The 23,964-nt window shown below is 47.0% G+C and overlaps 1 protein-coding gene across 1 annotated transcript; it reads right to left on the minus strand.

Moving 5' to 3' along the window:
• Positions 1–893: 893 nt before the first annotated feature.
• On the minus strand, positions 894–23,571 carry LOC133444917 (zona pellucida sperm-binding protein 3-like). The gene is made up of 9 exons (XM_061722807.1): positions 23,553–23,571; positions 16,876–17,189; positions 12,619–12,737; positions 12,452–12,555; positions 12,195–12,372; positions 6,676–6,793; positions 3,275–3,357; positions 3,072–3,160; positions 894–966 (listed from the first exon to the last, which is right to left on the minus strand). The coding sequence occupies exons 1-9, from the start codon at positions 23,569–23,571 to the stop codon at positions 902–904; spliced, it is 1,089 nt and encodes a 362-aa protein (XP_061578791.1). The 3' UTR covers positions 894–901.
• Between the last annotated feature and the right edge of the window lie 393 nt (positions 23,572–23,964).

A 23,964-nucleotide genomic window follows, 5' to 3' on the forward strand; every position in this document is an offset into this window, starting at 1 on the left:
TTATATCAGCTATAGAGAACAAGGTAGTGCCGGAAAACAATATATATCCCCCTCACAAAAATAAGAATAGAAAAATAGAACAAAACAAATTTAAAATTTTTCAAACAAAATAACATATTTGAACCATTTTTTAGACAATAAAAACATTTGAACCATTGTTCAGACAATAAAATAATTGAAAAAAAATCTAAAAAAAATAGTTAAAATATGTTATTTTGTTACTTGAAAATTTAAAAATATGTTTTGTTGAAGAGAAAATATGTTTCTCTATTTTTCTTATTTTTGTGAGGGGGGATATATATTGTTTTTCGGCACTACCTTGTTCTCTATAGCTGATATAACGTGTGTGAATGAATAAATGAGATGTAAAATGAACATACTTGTATTAGTTTCCAGTGTAGTCTTGAACATCCAATATGGTGGAGATGTTGACGTATCGCAGCAGCTCCATGGGGCGTCTACGTTTATATGTCTATGGTTAAAGGTGCGTGTGGGAAATCTCTCAGATGAACCAACACTTGACCCTGAAGATTCATAGTGTTGTAATAAAAGTGTTAGGAGTTAATGAAGAGCTGCCGTCGGAGATCTGGATGATTAAAACAATTAGTTGAGCTAAATTGGCTGGAGTTTTTACTCTCCAAAGAACCACAACTTCTGATAGTTTAAAACCACCTTACAGAACAAGTGACTTGTTTGATTTGATTATTTTTCCTTTGTAAGATGGGATTTAATTGACATCTTTATACTATTGTTGGTGTCTGTAGGGGATAGTGATGTAAAACTTTGTCACAGCCGTCATATCTACACATGTTTAAGAGAAATCCCTGAAACACTCAGCGGACGTCACCGGTTTGGGGTTTTAGGCAGATCAGGAGCCAGAGTTTGATCAATGGGTTTATTTTCAGATCAGAGGCCTCTCCTTCACCGTGATTGGCCCAACGACGGCGTCGCGCTCCACGAGAGCTCCTGCAACACAGAACCATCTGTAGTTAGATCTCACAAATGTCTTCCAAAGAAACTTTCAGCAAGAACAAAATTAACTAAATAGTTTCTGAAAGTCTGACTCCATGGATCCGTCCCTCTTGTCCAGGTTCAGGTTGTGGGGGGGCGGGGGGTAGAGGGGTCCAGGTTCAGGTTGTGGGGGGGGGGGGGGCTGGGGGGGGTAGAGGGGTCCAGAGCTCCGTCTCCCCATCCTCCTCCTCCGGCGCTGCTAGGACACAGCGCCAGCTCCAGACCAGCCGAAGGATTTGTCTCTAGTGCGTCTTCGGTGGTTTAAACCTTGACAGAAGCAAAAAAACCCACCTGTTGCCACACCTTCCCCGGCCACACCCCCAACAGGGGGCGGAGCCTCAGCTGTCACTCAGGCCTCCTGGTTCCTTTCTCAGGTTTCAAAAGACATAACTGCTCCTACATGCCACCCCCACAGTTTTGGGGGACAGATTTGTATTTTGTATTTGTATTTTATTTTTAAAGGAAAAGAACCAGGGATAGTACATATTAATAACAACATTTTCATGTAAATATGCTAGATTATAGCCAATGGCTAATTTGCATCTTTAGTCCCTGGGGCAGGTTGATGTAAAAGACACACATACATTACGGAGTTAATAATAATAATAATAATAATGGATTTAACCTTAAAGAGTTAAGGCTGATTTACATGTATGGTTCCGTGTTACACCAACGCAGAGCCTACGGCGTAGGGTATGCGGCGTCATGCACCGTAGGCTCTGCGTCGATTTGACGCAGAACCATAATTCAGCCTTTATGCGATGCGAGCGTCAGCGACAAAATCAATTCCATTGCGCCCTGCTTCTATTTTCTTCCTGTCGCTCACGTTGAAAGCCGGTTGAAAGCGCTGTAGGAAACGGTCACGGATGAGGAACGGCTGATCCAGTTAGTAGAAATGAGAAGTTATCTCTATGATTCCTCCTCATTTCACTACAAAAACCTCAATAAAGTGGCAGCTGCTGGAGGGAGATGGACAGAGAGCGTCCAACGTCACGCGATAGTTGGACACTCGCAGTTACACGGTTTTATAGTTGTGGGCGTGGTTTGCATTTTGGTTACGTAACGAAAATGCGCCGAATCTGAACGTTTTGTAGATCCACATCACACTGGGCGGCTCATCCGGGCGGCTGTACAGACACTGCAGAATTTGGTTGCTTTCCTCCTTCTCTGAGTTGGCAGGCTGAGGGGAGACCACTTTATATATGTTAAAGCAAGAAAAAACCTGTTTTTCATAATAGGTCCCCTTTAAGTGTTTAATGAAGGTGAGGGTGGGTTTGTCTCGTATGACATTTGCTACTGTGTTCCATGTATGAGATGCTCGGTATGAAAACGCTGACTTGCCCAAAAGCACTTTTCCCTTTTTTTTCTCTCTCTACCTGACCATTCACTGGCTTTTGACACCTGCGTGGCCACCTAGTGGCCCTTGCATGTAATGTTTACCTGGGAAATGGTTCATGTGACTTCCTACCTGTGCAGGGCAGGTGTATATCATTAGGAATTCCTGTTTGAGCAGTACCCTGAAGAAGGCTTGCGCCGAAACGCGTGGGTCTCTGCTCCCATGTTTTTAAACTTATTTGCCATGTTTCAATAAAGGCTTTTTAATATTTTTCCACAAGAAGAGTGCCTTGGACTCCCTTTTTTGACTAGATATTGTTTTTTTCCCCAACACCAAAGAGCACCTTCAACATTTTGGGTTTTTGCAGTGATCCATGTTACTTATCCTGTGAAGGACAGAGTCATATTGATAAGTTCAGAAAAGTGTTTTTTATTGTTGTGTTTTGATGTATTTGATGTAAGCCCAGTGGATATTTAAAGCTTACAGAAGGCTGCATTTAACTGCTGCTATGTCATTCCTGCAGTATTTCTGCAGGTGTTTTGGTCACTGCTATTATTTGTAATATATTATATTATTTGTAATCAGCACAAATTATCTGTCCCCATATAATAAATCCACCATCCCCCCTGATTCTTTTTTACAACTCGAGTACTCTGTACCCCCCCCAAAAAACCTGCTTCAAATAGGAATAAAACAGAGCGGTGCACGACCCCGTCACACCTACCCATCCTGGTGGGGTCTCCGCCCTCACCCGTCCCACAGTCCGAGTCGCAGCAGGAGCAGGCGTGGTGGCTGCCTCCCGCCTCCGTCCACCTGCATCACAACACATCAGAACATCGCTGTAGTCGCAGCTCAGAGGACGTTCCCGCCTGTCTGACAGGTTTTTAGCTCAGGGAGCTGGAGAAGCTCTGCTGGAGCTCGGCTCACCTGTTGATGAAGGAGCAGGCCTTGTTGGCGTCCCCGGCCGGTGCAGCGGCTGCTTTGGCCTTCAGGTTGCAGGTGATGTAAAGCTGAGAGGAGAATCAGGTGTGTATGAATGAATGAATGAATGAATGAAGGGAGTTTTATTTTTGTGTCATGTCCGAAGACCCATCCCTTACAGGATTACCAGAAACAGAAAATCATCAATACACAATATCACACACACTTAGGGCCCGATTTACTAAGATCCTAAATAAAGAGTACTAAATTGCGTGTGCACTGAAAAAGTTTGCGCGTGCTGTTTGCGTGTGTTTTGCGGGTGATCAACTAAGATTGCGTGCGCAATTGATAACAGGTGCAAACAGCAGTATTTAAATGAGGTGTTGCGTGTCTTAAGGTTTGCGAGCGCAATCTGCGCCATGGAGAGTCTGGATGGAAAGCACAGTCACAGTCACAAGCGCAAAATGAAATTTGACGAGTTGGAGTTAGAGATATTAGTGGAAGAGGCAAATAAACACATTCATGAACTACAGCAAAGAAATTTAAACATTACCAAAAGAAACGCAATATCGGAGAAAACCTGCAATAGAATAAATGCAGTTGGTAACACAAACGGAAAAACGTCTGGTTTTTCATATTTCAATTTTAGGCACAGATCAAAAATACGAAATAGAAAAACGGGCCACAGGACTGAATTTGATTTTAATATTTAATTGGTCGGTGTTTGCGTGACCCGGCGGTGCTCGGCATGATCTGAGGAGAAAAAGACATCAGACACAGAGCTGGAGAGCGCTTTGATTCATCTATTTATGAGTTAAGTTTTTATTCAGATGTCCACAGTATATTGCAAATATTATATATTATATAGCAAACACTGACAGTAAATGTGTGACAGACGGGACCATCATATGGCAAGAAGAGAAGAGAAGTGTTCAGAACAGCGCGCAGAGCGCACACTAAAGGCTGATTTATGGTTCCGCGTCACACCAGCGCAGAACCGACGGCGTAGGGTACGCCGCGACGCACACCGCACCGCGACCCTACGCCGTCGATTTAACGCAGAAGCATAATTCAGGCGAAGCTGCAGTCTCTGCGCTGATCCTGACACAGCGGGTCGGAGCGGATTTGGTCATGATGTTTAACCTGTGTTTTGTGATTAATTAGCACGGGTTTTAATTAAATGTAATTTACGAAGGATGATTTCACGTTCAATAAGATAAGTTATCAATAAAATACAAAGTTTTGGCACAAAGCCTTGGCCTGCTTGTGGGCGAGTGGAGGGGGGCACAATAAGAGAAGGTGGCAAGATATAAGGCGGAGAACTAAAGAAAAAGTCGCCTTTAATAAAACTTGTGCAACCATTTTTAAAATAGCATGCAGCAGAATAAAGACTCTCTCTCTGCGTATTCTTTGATTTTGGATGTCGCCTCCTTGCCACAATAACAGCAGCAGCAGATTAGCACCTTCCTTTCGAACGTATTAAATACAGACGCAATCACAATACGCGCAATTACTTTCAGGCTTGGTAAATCTCATTGCGCGTGGTAAATGGACATATTTGCATTTTCCCCTCCCAGTATTTAGGATTTCTGCCGGGTACGCCCCATATTGATTATTCATCAGGGCAAAAGTACTAACTGAATTGCGTGTGCAATTTAGCGCATTTGAGAGACGCAGTCGTCTTTGCACGCTGTTAGTAGATCAGCTCGCACATTGGTTTGCGGGTGCTGTCAAGTTTGCACACGTTTTAACACACGCAAACCTTTAGTAAATCGGGCCCTTAATTGGGAGCTGCACAATGTACACCGGAAAAACTAAATAAATAAATCCAAAACATTTTTTTTTTTCTTTCTCCCCAACAAAAACCAGAATGGATATTTTCACATATGTTACTTTTCCCGCGTTTATCCCATGCTTTCTCTAAATAGTCAGCAAATGCAAATACAAATGAATGAAGCCACTGTTCTCACCCAATGAGATTGACAAAGTGATAGTAACCTGTCCATAAACAGAAAATTGCATTCCTTGGGGGTGAAAATATGAGTCTAGAACCCTAAATAATCTATGTGACTTAATTCTAGAGATATGTATGAGTTATAGGCTATAGAGTTTATATAGAGTTTTTTGGGCAAAAAATAACCTTGAAAATTAGATTTTACCTTCAACATGACCTTGAAATAGGAAAAACTCAGAATTGAATTAGCACCAAAAAAGTAGAGAAAGTGACAATATTCAACAATCTAGGACTAAGAGAAGCTGAGATTTGACCTTTGGTCTTTTCGGCGGGAGACTAGGGATGCAAATTATCGATTATTTCATTGACAGTTGATAACCTTATCGATCGATCATCGATTAGTTGATAAGCGGCGTTTTTTCCCCCCATCTTAGTTTTTTTTGCTTATATAAAATACAAAGGACATTTTAATGTATTCCTTAATCAAATATTTATTTGATACAAAAGTAACAAAAAGACATTTTTGTACCACAAGGAATATAATATAAAGTGCACTTCAAGGCTATTAGTAGTAGCAGCCATAATAGTGTCATTTGTGTCAAGCAAATTTTAAGTTCTAGTTACGTTTTAAGTTAGAGTTTTGGCAGTGTTCAAAATAAAATTATGAGACCTGCTGTATTGGAGCACATTTTCTTTTAGTTAAAACTGTAGCAGGGACAGATGTTTAGAGAAACCTATGTATGTACCGGGTGAAGGCTGATTTATGGTTCCGCGTTACAACAACGCAGAGCCTACGCCGTAGGCTACGGCGGCGGCTCTGCGTCGATTTAAGGCGGAACCTTCAGGCTTTAGGGGAACATATCGGAGAACAACCAGAAGAATATAGAGTGGATTAAAAGTAAAAGTTAAGCACTGAGCTACATGTGTCTCCCGTCTGGGCCATTGCAGACTCATTGCCTGAGCATGATATTACTAAAACCAAACATATCCGCCGTCTCTTTCTTCTTTATGTGCGCGACGCACCGCGTTGTGTCGCATTAAATGTGGTCCGGGCGTAATACCAGCTGGTGAAATTAAACGAAAAAAATAAAATAAATAGATTAATTGTAATCGTTAATTTTAATCGGGTAATTTCATAACGGCAATTAATCGAAAATCGATTAATTATTAACATCCCTACGGGAGGCATTTTGAATTTCCTGCAAACCGGCCACTAGGGGGCGTCACCATTTGTATGCGGTGGTTTTTGAAAACCTTATGTCCATAACTAACACCATGCCAAATATCAAAAACGATTTGCATGATTTTTGACAGATTCCCTCCCAGCTATAGTCAATAACAGGACAGACGCACGTCTGAAATAATTTGGAATAGGAAGCATATCCCAAATCACCCAATGTAACAGCAGTTGAACCAACACCTCCCGGGACCAGAGCGGGTAGAGAGGACTCACCACGCCCCGGGTGTCCTGCTCGAACCGGAACACCTCCACCTCAAACCGGAGCTTGTCATCCTGGGACCGGGGCAGGAACCGGGAGGAGGAGCCGGTGAGCTGACTGTCGAACAGACACCTGCAGGTGAGAAGTGGGAGCTTAATTAACCTTTAAACTGGTTTTTGTCCTCACGAAAACTGTCACATGCTTTATTAACAGATGTCACAATGCCACTTCCTGATCTACTCAGACTGTTCTGGTGACATCTGTCTACTGTAACTTCAGGAATCAATCACACGTTATCACTTCCACCCGTTGTCTACTGTTCACTGTCCTTATATGGTCGCTTCCTGTCAGTTTAAAAGCAGAATGCAGGTAGGGCTGCAACGATTCGTCGACGTTGTCGACAAAACTCGATAATCAAAATTGTCGACAATGAATTCCATTGTCGACAATTGTCGCCAGACGTGTTTTTCCAACGGAGTGAGGCGTCTCACTTAAATACAATCTCTGCGTCTCAGCCGAGTGTTAGCGGTTAAACAAAAATGACAGCGTCCTGTAGCAGCTGCATGTAACAAAACTTAAAACGTTTGGGAGCATTTTAGCCTCGATACAGTGAATAAAAAGATTACTTGCAAGGTTTGCAAAGCAGACCTTGATTATCACGGGAGCACGTCAGTAATTCACGATGCATTTGAAGAGAAAGCACGTCGGAGTGTTGAACGAAACGGACTCGCCTTGGTAAGATATTAAAGGAGCTTGAGGCAGGATTTATGAAAAAAATGTGTATACGTTTTAAGTTTTCTAGTAATAATGTCAGATGAAGCGTTCCAAACCCAAAAGAATGAGCCCTCTATTGCATCTCTCCTTTGCCTTGAACAGGCTGTGTGCTGCAAAATGTGCTGCAATTCGGTCCCGAATTTCCCGCGCTGGGTTGTGGATGTGACGTCACATGACGCCGCATGCGCGTTCTCCCCGTTCTCCCGTGCAGACTTCGCTGTTGGCTGCAGTACCCCCGACGGCCGTCGTGGTGAAGGGTGGCGCTAGAGAGTCTCATTTCTTAAAAGGAGCCTCATGCTCCTTTAAGCCTATTTTGGCTTTAACAGGGAGCTTTAACGTTATGCCTGACAAAAGTATTTTAAATGAAATGCACGCAGACCGAAAAAGAGCCACCATGGAGCCCTTTCTGCAAAAGAAGCAGACGTGTAGCAACAGGCGACTGCGCTCACTGATCAATAACTGATCAATAGATGCTGATCTGTGATATGAGCAGCTCTCCATGGTTGATGGTGACGGGTTTCAAATGATACACCAGTTCAACCCAGAGTAAGTCCTGCCATCCAGAACCCATTTCAACCACTTGATGGAGAAAAATATGAGACGTTTTATTTTATTTATAGTTTATTTTTTATATAACACAATTGCCTGTCCTTAAAAAATGAAAAATAATGGACAGGTTTATTTATTTATGTCTATACTGACTGAGCACTGTGCCTGTCCTTGGTTTTAGATACATTTTATTTACTTCTTGTATGAACAGCAGCAAAGTTGAATAAAATATCTATTTTTATTGACGTACCCATCTTTCTCGTGTTTATTATAGTTTGCCACATAATTAAAGCAACCTCATAGCCTACTAAATTTAAGAAAAAATGAATAATTATCCGATTAGTCGACTAATCGTTTCAATAGTCGATGACTAGTCGACTATTAAAATAGTGGTTAGTTGCAGCCTTAAATGCAGGAGGAGCCTTGGAGAAACATTCTTGTTCTCCCTCCTTCTGCAGAAGTGTTAAAACAATTCCAGCCCACAACTTTGTGTTTTCCTTTGGTTACGAAACTGTTTAATGCTGTTTTAGACCAAACAGAAGACACCTGAGTGAGACCAGGACACCTTCCGATCTTCCACCCATTTTTCTCCAGATTGTTGCTACGTTTCTCCATTTTCTGTTCTCTTCTCTTATTTTCTTCTCTTTTATTTCTTACCGCTATTTTTATTTTTCTTCTTGGTGACAGGGGTTGGCTTTGGCCTGGGGAGTTAAGTTCAGCATTTAAAGATATCCGGCGCCATCTAGCGTTGTGAATGGGTATAACGTCTAGACCCCGAATGGAAGACGACCCCCACTTTTTCAGTCTTATTTCAATGCAGAAAACAGTCTTATATTCAGGACAATACGGTAATTGTCCATTAATCCTCCACATTTATTCGTTCTGCCAAGTACAAGGAGAATAAAGACGGGTTCTGAGTGACACCAGTCTGACATTTGCGGAACTGATGAGGAAGTCTGTAGTGTCAGGATTCCATGACACCAGTGATGAGTAGGCATAACAGAAGGGTTTCAGGTGGAGGAGGGACTGCATCCCATATCCTGATCCGTGCGAGTTTGGAGAAGAGAAAGAGGTGGAGTGGGAGGATGAGGCTATCAGCACTTATGTGGTAGCAGAGTGTCGATGGAAAGGTTTACAGACGAAGAAACCAGAACCTTCTATGCTTGAGACGGCAACACTAATGACATCAATCTTGGGATCGATAAAGATGAGTGGTATTAACGTATTGGCCCGAATATAAGGCCGTGTTTTCTGCATTGAAATAAGACTGCTACTACCGTATTGGCCCAAATATAAGACTGAAAAGTGGGGGTTGTTTTCCATTCGGGGTCTAGACATTATACCCATTCACAACGCTAAATGGCGACAGATATCTTTAAATGCTGAACTTAACTCCCCAGGCCAAAGCTACGGAAGAGTATTAGGGCCAGGGAGGAGAAAAATAAAATATTTTAGAGGAGGAAGATTTCTTTCTCATTATGCAATTCGAGAAAAAAGTCGAAATGTCGAGAAAAAAGTCGAAATTTCGAGATTAATGACCAGTTACCTGCAGAAGAGGCAGAGACCCGTTACCTGCAGCAGAGACCAGTTACCTGCAGAAGAGGCAGAGGCCCGTTACCTGGAGCAGAGACTCGCTGAGACCCGTTACCTGCAGCAGAGTCCTGTTACCTGCAGCAGAGACCAGTTACCTGCAGCAGAGACCAGTTACCTGCAGCAGAGACCAGTTACCTGCAGCAGAGACCAGTTACCCGCAGAAGAGACCAGTTACCTGCAGAAGAGGCAGAGGCCCGTTACCTGCAGCAGAGGCCCCTTACCTGCAGCAGAGGCCCCTTACCTGCAGCAGAGGCCCCTTACCTGCAGCAGAGGCCCCTTACCTGCAGCAGAGGCCCCTTACCTGCAGCAGAGGCCCCTTACCTGCAGCAGAGGCCCCTTACCTGCAGCAGAGGCCAGTTACCTGCAGCAGAGACCAGTTACCTGCAGAAGAGGCAGAGGCCCGTTACCTGGAGCAGAGACCCGCTGAGACCCGTTACCTGCAGCAGAGGCCCGTTACCTGCAGCAGAGGCCCGTTACCTGCAGCAGAGGCCCGTTACCTGCAGCAGAGGCCCGTTACCTGCAGCAGAGACCACTTACCTGCAGAAGAGGCAGAGGCCCGTTACCTGGAGCAGAGACCCGCTGAGACCCGATACCTGCACCAGAGACCCGCTGAGGCCCGTTACCTGCGGCAGAGACCCGCTGACACCCGTCACCTGCGGCAGAGGCCCGTCACCTGCGGCAGAGGCCCGTCACCTGCGGCAGAGGCCCGTCACCTGCGGCAGAGGCCCGTCACCTGCGGCAGAGGCCCGTCACCTGCGGCAGAGGCCCGTCACCTGCGGCAGAGGCCCGTCACCTGCGGCAGAGGCCCGTCACCTGCGGCAGAGGCCCGTCACCTGCGGCAGAGGCCCGTCACCTGCGGCAGAGGCCCGTCACCTGCGGCAGAGGCCCGTCACCTGCGGCAGAGGCCCGTCACCTGCGGCAGAGGCCCGTCACCTGCGGCAGAGGCCAGTCACCTGCGGCAGAGGCCCGTCACCTGCGGCAGAGGCCCGTCACCTGCGGCAGAGGCCCGTCACCTGCGGCAGAGGCCCGTCACCTGCGGCAGAGGCCCGTCACCTGCGGCAGAGGCCCGTCACCTGCGGCAGAGGCCCGTCACCTGCAGCAGAGACCCGTTACCTGCAGCAGAGACCACTTATCTGCAGCAGAGACCACTTATCTGCAGCAGAGACCACTTACCTGCAGCAGAGACCACTTACCTGCAGAAGAGGCAGAGGCCCGTTACCTGGAGCAGAGACCCGCTGAGGCCCGTTACCTGCGCCAGAGACCCGCTGAGGCCCGTTACCTGCGGCAGAGACCCGCTGAGACCCGTCACCTGCGGCAGAGGCCCGTCACCTGCGGCAGAGGCCCGTCACCTGCGGCAGAGGCCCGTCACCTGCGGCAGAGGCCCGTCACCTGCGGCAGAGGCCCGTCACCTGCGGCAGAGGCCCGTCACCTGCGGCAGATGCCCGTCACCTGCGGCAGAGGCCCCGTCACCTGCGGCAGAGGCCCCGTCACCTGCGGCAGAGGCCCCGTCACCTGCGGCAGAGGCCCCGTCACCTGCGGCAGAGGCCCCGTCACCTGCGGCAGAGGCCCCGTCACCTGCGGCAGAGGCCCCGTCACCTGCGGCAGAGGCCCCGTCACCTGCGGCAGAGGCCCCGTCACCTGCGGCAGAGGCCCCGTCACCTGCGGCAGAGGCCCCGTCACCTGCGGCAGAGGCCCCGTTACCTGCGGCAGAGGCCCCGTTACCTGCGGCAGAGGCCCCGTTACCTGCGGCAGAGGCCCCGTTACCTGCGGCAGAGGCCCCGTTACCTGCGGCAGAGGCCCCGTTACCTGCGGCAGAGGCCCCGTTACCTGCGGCAGAGGCCCCGTTACCTGCGGCAGAGGCCCCGTTACCTGCGGCAGAGGCCCGTTACCTGCGGCAGAGACCCCGTTACCTGCGGCAGAGGCCCGTTACCTGCGGCAGAGACCCCGTTACCTGCGGCAGAGACCCCGTTACCTGCGGCAGAGACCCCGTTACCTGCGGCAGAGACCCCGTTACCTGCGGCAGAGACCCCGTTACCTGCGGCAGAGACCCCGTTACCTGCAGCAGAGACCCCGTTACCTGCAGCAGAGACCCCGTTACCTGCAGCAGAGACCCCGTTACCTGCAGCAGAGACCCCGTTACCTGCAGCAGAGGCCCTGTTACCTGCAGCAGAGGCCCCGTTACCTGCAGCAGAGGTCCGTTGAGACCCGCTACCTGCAGCAGAGACCCGCTACCTGCAGCAGAGACCCGCTACCTGTCTTATTACAGAAGGCTACCTTGGAACCGGTTCTTCTGGCCCAGCAAAGAGTTGCTGCTACCTTGGAACCGGTTCCTCTGACCCGGAGCCAGTTCTCTGTCAGTGGAAACAGAATGCCCGGTTGCAAACTCAGCACTGGACCAGAACCATAACCAGTTTGGTGGAAAAGGGGTATTACAGGCACCAGGAAAGAATAGGAAAAGTTCCTCAAAGAAAAGCCGGCATGCAAGAGCCTCTAAAATTCTCAGCAGCGAGCTTCATTTTAGGCCACGCCTCCACCTGAAACGTTATGTGGAATCAACAAGGAACTGACTTTAGTCTTCACAAGGAGCGATATTAAAGTAAAACCAGGAGAAACTGACCCGCTGTTGCCCAGGAAGGTGTATCGGGGGACGGTGTCGATGTTGGGAGCCACCGTGGCCACGCAGCTGTCCACCGTCACCCTGAGGGGGACGTGGTGGAACTGCTTCACCGACGCCTCAAACCTCATCATGTCCCCCAGCAGGAAGTTAGACGCCGGGAGAGGGAACTGCCAATCATCTGGAAGATGGACAGAACCGTGACCGGATGCTGGAAGGGGTCTGGGATCCGGACCCGTCTGGACCGGGCGGAGACCCACCCGTCATGAGCTGCAGGGACAGATGCAGACTCTCCTCCGAGTCCCTGCTGCCGGTGAACGGTATCCAGGTGGGCTTCAGCAGGCCGCTGCTCACCTCCTGCTTCCTAAAGAGACACGGACATGAAAACCCAGTCCGGGTTCAGGTCACTTCACCTGGTGAGACCAACCTCGGGTAGTGACACTGGACATCGATGGAGACGTCGGTCCCCCGGACGATGCCAGTGTCCCCCAGAGGACGGGGAGAGTAGAGCAGCTTGAAGATGTAGGTGAACGCGTCCTCCGACATCTGAAAATTAAAAACAAAAGATAAACGGTTTTCCTGCGACGTTTCTAATGAACCCGCTTCATTAAAGGGGACATATTATGAAAAACATGTTTTTTCTTGTTTTAACATAAAGTGGTCTCCCCTCACCCTGCCAACACAGGGGAGACAAAATACCATGAATTTCTGCAAGGTCTGTGACCCCCGCCTTACAGAATCCCCCAGTGTCACGCGTTTTTTTTTGAGCCGATTAAAATCTGCGCCTAGGGTGACGTCACCCTAGGCGCAGAGGTTCCGCCTCCCCTGCTGAAACCACGCCCACAACCAGCTCTCTACTCCGGCTGGAGCGGTCCTTCCTTCAGCCAGTCGGACGCGGCGCCGCGGATCCGGGTTAAATCATCCAGGTTCCGGGGTGGTTTGGGAGCTGGTTCCTCGGGAGTCCGTCCCAGGTCGGATCAGCTTCACCCGCCGAGATTTTCAGCGAAATCTGTCGGTTTGATCACCGGTAACCGACGATGCGCGCTGCTCCAGCCTACTTCCTGGTTCCCAAAGCAGGGTCCGTCCGACTAAATTGTCCAGGTTCCCGGCCGCTTTGGGAGCAGGGATTTCTGGGGTCCGTCCCAGGCTGGATCAGCTTCACCCTCCAAGATTTTCAGCGAAATCTGTCGGTTTTATCCCCGGTAACAGGCGATGCGCCCCGGAGCCATGCGCCGGGCGCCCACCGTGGGGTTGCGGGGCCAGCGCGCAGTGACTAAAGGCTGATTTATGGTTCCGCGTTACACCAACGCAGAACCTACGGCGTAGGGTACGCGTCGATTTAACGCAGAACCGTAAATCAGGCTCCGATCCGTTTACAGGGTGTAACTGAATGAGAGCATCCGACTATCGAGCTGCGTGACATCGGACGCTCTCTGTCCACACTGAAACTGTTAAACTCGCGGCCAGTTAGGACAGTCCAATACAAAAAAAATAAAGCAATGGATTTTATTTTGTCGCAGAAGCTTCTCGCACGGGACACAGTTTGTGTACGACGCAGCCGGCTGCTCTGGCAGGAGCGAGGCTTATTCTCCTCCCCTGCTACACGTCATTCAGGGAGCCAATCAGCACAAAGCCTCATTATCATAGCCTCCCCTCCCCTAAAATGAAGCACAGAAAATGAGGTGAGAAGGGGTAAAACTAGAGACATGGCCCACAGGCTGAATTTCTGATTTATGTAGAAAAAACAAGCTTTAGATTGTTTTTAAGACATTCAAGGCCTGTTTAAAATATACATTAAATGCCATAATATGTCCCCTTTAAACCAACCAGGAAAAGTACGACTACACTAGTACTACTACTACCACCACTACTGCTACTTATACTGCTACTACTGTCATTTAGCAGACGCTTTTATCCAAAGCGACTTACATCTCAGAACACCACAAGCAACAAATCACAGGAGGATACAGCTGGATCAGTGCTGGTCAGACTGCTTAGAGTCCAGTTGGACACAGGTGCTACCATGCCAGTGCTATAGCAATCTATCTTTTTTTTTTTATTTAAATCTTTTTATTATTTAAAAAAAAAGTTTTTTTTTTTTTTTTAATAAGAAAGCTACCCACACAGACCTGCATACCTGGACCAGCAGGCCCCTGAAACCAGTGGAACCAGGTCTCATCAGAACCGACCCGGTAGAGGTCCACCGAGCTCTGACCCACATCAAAGTCTCCGGATCGAGTTCTGGAGAAACCAGACTGAAGAAGCTGAGACCGAGATTCAAGCTGGTCCCCAGACGGACCACAGGAAGTGATGTCACTCTGATCTGGCTTTATTACACCCGAGATGTTTGGAGACAAATCTACCAGGGAATGTGATGAGGACCTGGTTTATGATCACATGGGTGTTTGATCTGGACATTTCCCCGTTTCAGACCTGCTGAAGCAGAAGAGATCCCCCCTGGAGAAGGTAGCTGGCCCAGGTGAACCTGCCCAGGTGAACCTCAGATCAGGTGAACCTGCCCAGGTCAGGGATCGGCAACCCAAAATGTTTTAGAGCCATATTGGACCAAAAACACAAAAAACAAATATGTCTGGAGCCGTAAAAAAATGAAAAGTCTTGTATAAGCCAGGGATTGGGTCGTCGAGGCACCCCGCCACGACTGCTGCCCAGTCCACAATGCACCGGCCTGCCATGGTCCTTCCTGCGGGTGGTGGGCCTACGGGAAGGCGGACCCGCGTCGCCGTTTCGGGCTGAGCCCGGCCGGGTCCCACGGGCAAAGACCCGGCCACCAGGCGCTCGCCTACGAGCCCCAACCCCAGGCCTGGCTCCAGGGCGGGGCCCCGGTGACGCCGATCCGGGCGACGTTACGGTCCTTGATTTAACTTTATCCATGGTAGGCTTTGTGAACCGGTCGTGGAACACTGGACCAGCTCTACACCCTCCGCAGGGTGCTCGAGGGTTCATGGGAATTTGCCCAACCAGTTTACATGTGTTTTGTGGATCTGGAGAAGGCATTTGACCGTGTCCCTCGTGCCATTCTGTGGGGGGTGCTAAGTGAGTATGGAGTCCGGGGCCCTCTACTAAGGGCTGTCCGGTCTCTGTATGATCGAAGCAGGAGTCTGGTTCGCATTGCCGGCAGTAAGTCAGACTTGTTCCCAGTGCATGTTGGACTCCGGCAGGGCTGCTCTTTGTCACCGGTCCTGTTCATAATTTTTATGGACAGGATTTCTAGGTGCAGCCAGGGGCCGGAGGGGATCCGGTTTGGGAACCTCAGGATTTCATCTCTGCTTTTTGCAGATGATGTTGTCCTGTTGGCTTCATCAGACCGGGACCTCCAGCATGTGCTGGGGCGGTTTGCGGCCGAGTGCGACGCGGCAGGGATGAGAATCAGCACCTCCAAGACCGAGGCCATGGTTCTCGACCGGAAAAGGGTGGCATGCCTTCTCCGGGTGGGTGGAGAAGTCCTGCCTCAGGTGGAGGAGTTCAAGTATCTCGGGATCTTGTTCACGAGTGAGGGAACAATGGAGCGTGAGATTGACAGGCGGATCGGTGCAGCGTCCGCAGTAATGCGGTCGATGTACTGGACCGTCGTGGTGAAGAGGGAGCTGAGTCGAAAGGTGAAGCTCTCGATTTACCGGTCAATCTACGCCCCTACCCTCACCTATGGTCATGAACTTTGGGTAGTGACCGAAAGGACAAGATCGCGGATACAAGCGGCCGAGATGAGTTTCCTCCACAGGGTGGCTGGACGCTCCCTTAGAGATAGGGTGAGGAGTTCGGTCACCCGGGAGGAGCTCGGAGTCGAGCCGCTACTCCTCCACATTGAGAGGAGTCAGCTGAGGTGGCTTGGGCATCTGTACCGGATGCCTCCTGGACGCCTCCCTAGGGAGGTGTTCCAGGCATCTCCCACCGGGAGGAGACCCCGGGGAAGACCCAGGACACGCTGGAGAGACTATGTCTCTCGGCTGGCCTGGGAACGCCTCGGACTCCCCCCGGAAGAGCTGGAGGAAGTGTCTGGGGTGAGGGAAGTCTGGGCATCCCTGCTGAGGCTGCTGCCCCCGCGACCCGGTAACAGATGAAGCGGGAGAAGATGAGTGAGTGATGAGTGAGTGTATAAGCCTTAGAATGAAGACAACACATGCTGCATGTTTCTATATTAGTTATAACTGGGGGAAGACTTTTTTTTGTTCATTATGCCACTTCGAGAAAAAAGTCGAAATGTCGAAAAAAAAGTCGAAATGTCGAAAAAAAAGTCAAAATGTCGAGAAAAAAGTCAAAATGTCGAGATTAATGTTGAAGTACAATCGAGAAAAAAGTTGAAATGTCGAGAAAAGTCAAAATTGAGTAAAAAGTCAAAATGTCAAGTTTAAAAAAGAAAAAAAAAGAAAAAAGGAAAAAAAGAAAAAAGGAAAAAAAAAGAAAAAAGGAAAAAAAGAAAACAAAGAAAAAAGGAAAAAAAAGGGAAAAAAAAGGAAAAACAATAATAAAAAAGGAAGAAAAAAAGGAGAAAAAAGGAAAAAAAAGGAAAAAAAAAAAAGGAAAAAGGGTCAAACATTTTTGAAAAAGCTCCAGGAGCCACTAGGGCGGCGCTAAAGAGCCGCATGTGGCTCTAGAGCCGCGGGTTGCCTGGTCCAGATGAACTTCAGATCAGGTGCACCTGCCCAGGTGTAACTGCTCCACTCACCTGCAGCTCGCTGCCACATCCGTGCAGCTCCGACTCGAAGACCAGGACCTGGTCCTCGGGGTCCTCCCTGGAGGCCGGACAGCCCCCCAGGGTGACCTCTGCAGCCTCCGCCAGCCTCCCCGTCCCCAGGAGGTCCCTCTTGGCCTCCACCCGGACCAGGTTCTCCCCACAGGTGACGCTCACGCTCTCCGCAGGCGTGGGGGTCTTCAGCTGGAAGTCGGGGGGGAAGTCGGGCTCCTCGTCGGCCGGGAGGTCGGGAAACCTCCAGGTCAGAGGTTCCAGAGGTTCCACAGATCCAAGTTTCTCCTGCGGAGCTGGAGGGAAGATTCAGGTCGGATTTCATCGTAGGAGAGTTGTAGTAACAAAACATGAAGAAATCATCACTAGCTGGGAGCTGGGAGGATGAACCTGGAAGGGACCTGGGATCAGGGTTTTGTCTACCTGGAATTTAGCGAGCTTTTAGCACCCTATAATGTAATAATTTCCTGAAAATGTAATAACGCCTGAAAATGTAATAAAATTTGCACTTAACTCAATCAAAAAAATTTAATAAAACCCAATAATGTAATAACTTCCCCAATAATGTAATAAAATATACTGAATGATATTGTAATAACATTTTTACCGATAATGTAATACCTTATTACATTATTGGGAATTTTTTACATAGTACTCAAAGTCTGCAATTTAACCCAATAGTCATTCTGGTGTTTCAAATCCAGCGTATATAACATTCTTAGATACTTAAAACACAAAATGTAGAACTCTGGACTGAAAATGAACATATATATTACATTATTCGTATTACATTATCAGTTTTGGAAGAAGAAAAAAAAGACCCACCTGAAAATGTAATAAATTCCCAATAATGTAATAAGGTATTACATTATCGGTAAAAATGTTATTACAATATCAGTCAGGATATTTTATTACATTATTGGTGAAGTTATTACATTATTGGATTTTATTACATTTTCGATTGAGTTTCACTGCAAATTTTATTACATTTCCAGGCGTTATTACATTTTCAGGAAATTACTACATTATAGGGTGCTACAGAGCTTCCTCAGACAAAAGAGTCGTTGTTGACCTTCTTTGCAAAGCGTATCACAATTTGAGCATATTATCAATTATACTGCCGAGATATTTGTATCTGGTCACTAGTTGAACTGGCTGGTTGTGAAGATACTACAATTGGGATTTACGTCTAAAATCAATGCAAACCTCTTGTTTTAGAAACGTTAATTTGAAGGAAGGAAGTTTGGATTAGTTCAAACCCGTGTGACCCAGCGACTGGAACCAAAGCAGAATCAGAGATGCACCGATGCAGAGGTTAAAGTTCAATCCTCAATGTCTGAAATGAGGCGGCTGGACCTCCAACCATCCAGAAGCTTCTTCAGAAACTTCTTTAAACCAGTTTATGATGACATGAACAATCCTGTTAAAAAGGACCTTAGTTTTATTTCTCAATAAAATGTTACTTTGAGACTTTAAAAGTACTGTATCGGCCCGAATATAAGACGACCCTGATTATAAGACGACCCCCTCTTTTTCAAGACTTTGAAAAAAAGTTTGAAAAAAAATACTTTTTGAACACCAAATTCAATTTTTATACAGAAAATAATTACAGTAGATCTGAAACAAATGATTATAACTATATATTGGAGAGAAAAAGCATGTTATTTTGCCTCATTCAAACCATCATCTTGAAGTTTGCATCATAACTTCTCAGTTGCCGGTTTACCTGCCGATCTTCCACCCACTTTTCTCCAGATTGTCGCTACGTTTCTCCATCTTCTGTTATCTCTTCTCTTATTTTCTTCTCTTTTCTTTCTTACCGCTATTTTTATTTTTCTTCTTGGTGACAGGGATTTGCTTTGGCCTGGGGAGTTAAAGTTATTCTATGCAACTTCCTAGAGCTAGAAAGATTTGAAAGTGGCGCTTCCTCTAAGCCCTGCCCCCCCCGCCCCCACCCACGAGCGCTCCGTCCAAAGCTTCGCCCCCACAAACACGAACGCGCATACGATTATTAAACATTTTGGACAGCACATTTACAGCAAAACTACCCCATGTCTCATTCACCTGTAAGCGAGGCCGGTTTTAGGGGGGGCAGGTGGGGGCTGTGCCCACCCAAACGTGCATCCTGCCCACCCGGCGTCTCCATCCCGGAGAGCGCCGGTGCACGGCAGCGCTGCGGTGCGCAGCAGGCTCTAAGCCACGGCTACAGCGTACCCTACAGCGTAGCTGTGGCTACGTGTGTGTGTGTGTGCTCCCACCGCGTCCCCGGCTGGCGCAGCGCTCCGCCAGCCGCTGCGGTGCCGTGCACCGGCGCTCTCCGCTCTCGCCGTGATGGAGACGCCTAAATCCCCACGGACCCCCATACAGCTTCTGAGCCGGAGCTGCGGCGGCTCTTCGTGTCCCGGCGGGCTGCTGCTGCAGCAGGAGCTGCTGCAGCAGCAGCAGCAGCAGCAGGAGCCGCTGCAGCAGCAGCCCGGTCTAACGGCTCTGCTCCCCGCTCTCACACACAGCGGGGCCGAGCCGCTCTTGAAATAACTACTGGGCTCCGTGGCCCCTCCGAGGGAGGGGGGTTACACTGGGACACTGTGAGCCCAGGAGGACCCGTGGGAAGTGGACACGGGGGGCTGGAAGCGAGTGCGCGCATGGGACAGGGCGGGGGGGCGTGGTTTAAAATTAAGGCATGTGATTGGTTCTTTCCCTTCCTGGACCTGGACCAATCCGTATCATTTGGACCGAATTTATATTTATATATATATATATATATATATATATATATATATATATATCCCACATGGGGTGTCCTTACATCGAAACCGAATTAATTAGGATGTTTAGACCAAGATTAGATATACTTTCATTCCCTGACGAGAAGCCTACAGAACGTTACCGTTTTTCGTCACACTATTATTTATCTGAACGATATTCTTCAGCCATAAATATCCAACATTACAAACCGCGGACGTGCTCTCAGTTCAGAGCAAATTCTTTCTGTTGGCTGAGCAGAACTCAACTGTTTATCGGGATAAAGCCACTATACATTGAAATGGCCACTGAATATGTATGTATGCTGAATATATCAAATGTGATTAAAACTAAAGTGAGGTACAATCATAGGCCCAACCAAATTATGCTTTAGCTGTCTGAATTATGTTTTTGTATTTCATTTTCAACTGCTGCCAATTGCGCTTTGCGCCTGTGGGGTTGCATCTAAATGACAATAAAATTTCATTCAATACCATTCCACCACTGTTCAGCTGTAATATTATAAGACAGTGTGCTTAAATGTTAAATGAATACTGCATTCAAACTTACACATTGACTGCAGCAACTTTCTCCCACGCTAATTGTCTCTCCTTTACTACTGCAGCTGTGTTGCTTTTGTTCTGAAATATGTTCTCATACTCGCCATACGCACATATTAACACTTCTAACTCCAGTGGCGTGAAGTTTGTGGATCTTTTGTTGTCGCCGGTTGCCATGGTGAATCGCTGTATCAGGGCTCCATTTATGATGTTTTATTTTCTTCATGCACGCGCTTAACACAAGGTTAACTAATTCAGAGTTGATTGAACTAACTCATATCCTGTTCTGGAACCGAAAACTCAGAGTTTCCTTTCTCAGGGTAAGTCAACTCAGAGTTCAGGTTTAAACTCAGAGTTTGTTGAACCTGCTTTCTGGAATACCCCTCAGGGCAACATTCAGGAATAGTGAGAGGAAAGATTCACCTGTAGCCTCCCAACAGCAACAACGACAACGACGACGACGAGACCTGAAGAGCGACTCACAGGATCCAACCCCACGACGCCTTCAACTAGTGTTGTCTGTCAGTTTCAGTTTTAGTCTAGTCTTTGGGTCCAGCTATCATTTTAGTTTTAGTCACGTTAATTCTCCTTTTAGTCGTGTCAAGTTTCAGTCGACTAAAAGTCCTAGCATTTTAGTCAGAAATTGTCCATTTTGATCTAGTCTTAGTCAAAGATTGTATTTAGCCAAACCCATTTTACAATTCAAACAAGGTTCTCTTATTATATTGTTATTACCTTATAGACTAATAGTCTAGACGGATTTCAGAAAAAAGGCCTTTTATAAGAAGTAAGGAGCATTTATGGGTACAAGTCGGGAACCGGCCTACCTTACATATTTCAAGGGTGCTGAGTCCAAAAAAAACGGTACCCGAGTGAAATTTTGAGTTTTTTACCTTCTAATTTGCATATTAAAATGGCCGCCAAATTGCCCATCTTGCACAGTTATTGGACCATTTCCTCCTATTTTTTTGTAAGTAGGCAATCAAGATGAGGAAATTAAGTTTCTAGATTGATAGTCAAGGGTCAAACAAGGATAAAGTGGAGGCTCAGTGCCTTTTTTATGTATATATATATATGCAAAATACCAACTTTTAAGGTGAAATTAAGCATTATTTGTGTCATTTTTAAGGCCGACATAAATATTAAATAAAAGTTACTCTGAAATTTTCCCTGTTGATATGACATATGATGTACACCATATTATATGATAACAAAGAAAAGATTCCATTGCAAGTTGTCTGGGATTTCATGTTTTTTTTTTTGTTTTTTTTTGCAAATTAAGCATTTGTTCTCTAAATTCTCTAAAAACCCAGGTAAATAGGGAAAAATATTCAAAAAGAGACCACCATGAAACGTACCAAGTTGAATATTTAGATCAGTACATAGCATGGTCAGTCCCATCGCTGAGGACCCTTTGCCTGAGGTGAATTAACAGCAAAGAGGATCGTAACAGTTTCACACGCTTTGGTACCTATAGCCACCTGCAACCACCCATAGCCACCTGCAGCCACCTGCAGCCACCTATAGCCACCTGCAGCCACCTGCAGCCAACTATAGCCACCTGCAGCCACCTGCAGCCACCTGCAGCCACCTATAGCCACCTGCAGCAACCTATAGCCACCTGCAACCACCTATAGCCACCTGCAGCCACCTATAGCCACCTATAGCCACCTGCAGCCACCTATAGCCACCTGCAGCAACCTATAGCCACCTGCAACCACCTATAGCCACCTGCAGCCACCTATAGCCACCTATAGCCACCTGCAGCCACCTATAGCCACCTGCAACCACCAGAGCCACCTATAGCCACCTGCAACCACCCGTAGCCACCTATAGCCACCTGCAGCCACCTATAGCCACCTGCAGCCACCTATAGCCACCTGCAGCCATCTGTAGCCACTTATAGCCACCTGCAGCCACCTGCAACCACCTATAGCCACCTATAGCCACCTACAGCCACCTGCAACCACCTATAGCCACCTATAGCCACCTGCAACCACCCATAGCCACCTGCAGCCACCTATAGCCACCTGCAGCCACCTATAGTCACCTGCAACCACCCATAGCCACCTGCAGCCACCTATAGCCACCTGCAACCACCCATAGCCACCTGCAGCCACCTATAGCCACCTGCAGCCACCTGCAGCCACCTACAGCCACCTGCAGTCACCTATAGCCACTTATAGCCACCTGCAACCACCTATAGCCACCTGCAACCACCTATAGCCACGTGCAACCACCCATAGCCACCTATAGCCACCTGCAGCCACCTATAGCCACTTATAGCCACCTGCAGCCACCTATAGCCACCTATAGCCACCTATAGCCACCTATAGCCACCTGCAGCCACCTATAGCCACTTATAGCCACCTGCAGCCACCTATAGCCACCTATAGCCACCTACAGCCACCTATAGCCAAATGCTGAAAATCGGGGCTGTTATGCACTGCAATGTGTACATGTCATAGTGATGACCAATGTCCTTGTTTAAATGTGGAGTTGTAGTCCTCAAGCATACCAAGGCAATGGGTAACCAAATAACTTGGAAAAGGACTGCAGAAAGAAATACTAATCAAAAGGAAATTCCAAAGACAAATGGCACACAAGCAAACTAGAAAGGTATAAAAACAATTTATCAAAACAAGTGACCTATGGAACTTACAGAAGAAGACAGATGAAAGCAAAGCAATTCAGCTAGAAACATGAAAGAAAATATACAGAAACAAGATCTGATCTGTAGAACTGTTCAAGGGAAGCTTCATGTTTTTTTTTCCCTATTCACTTACATTTTTTGATGTTTGAATTAAGAGCATTATGCTTTGTTTGCATAAAAAAATGAATTCTCAGACAACTTGCAATGGTGTTTTTCTTAATTATTATGTAATATGGAATACATCACATATCATATACACACTGGGAACAATTAAGAGTGATATTGACTGAATATTTATGTCGGCCTTAAAAATGACACAAATAATGCTTAATTTCACCTATATATATATATATATATATATATATATATATATATATATATATATATATATATATATATATATATATATATATATATATATATTTATACATAAAAAGGCACTGAGCCTCCACTATATCCTTGCTCTGACCCTAGACTATAGATCTAGACACTTAATTCATCATCTTTGAATGCCTACTTACAAAAAAAACTTGGGAAAATGGTCCAACGACTGAGCAAGACAGGCAGTTTGGCGGCCATTTTGATATGCAAATTAGAAGGTCAAAAATCAAAGTTTTGCTCGGGTACCATTTTTTTCGCATTCAGCACCCTTGAAATATGTAAAGTAGGCCGGTTCCCGACTTGTACCCATAAATGCTCCTTACATTCACTTTTTGGGTACATCCCGACTAGTCTATAAAGAATACATTCATTCCAGATACAGGAGACTAATTTGAGTTTACAACATATTGATTTTTATCTTTTTCAACAACACATTGGGTTTTCTTTTCCACGTCTATGTAGGAAAGTGGATCCAAAGATGGTTCTTCTTCTCCCAGCAACAGATACGAACCCCTTAGACCCTCAAAGACCCCCAAAGACCCCTAAAGGCCCTCAAAGACCTCCAAAGACCTCCAAAGACCCCCGAAGACCCCTAAAGGCCCTCAAAGACCTCCAAAGACCCTCGGAGAGCGTCAAAGACCCTCAAGACCCCCAAAGACCCTCGGAGAGCCTCAAAGACCCCCAAAGATCTTTTAAAGACCTACAAAGACCCCCTTAGACCCTTGAAGACCCTCA

Source organism: Cololabis saira, chromosome 5 (assembly GCF_033807715.1).
Source record: "Cololabis saira isolate AMF1-May2022 chromosome 5, fColSai1.1, whole genome shotgun sequence".
Lineage (NCBI taxonomy): Eukaryota > Metazoa > Chordata > Actinopteri > Beloniformes > Belonidae > Cololabis > Cololabis saira.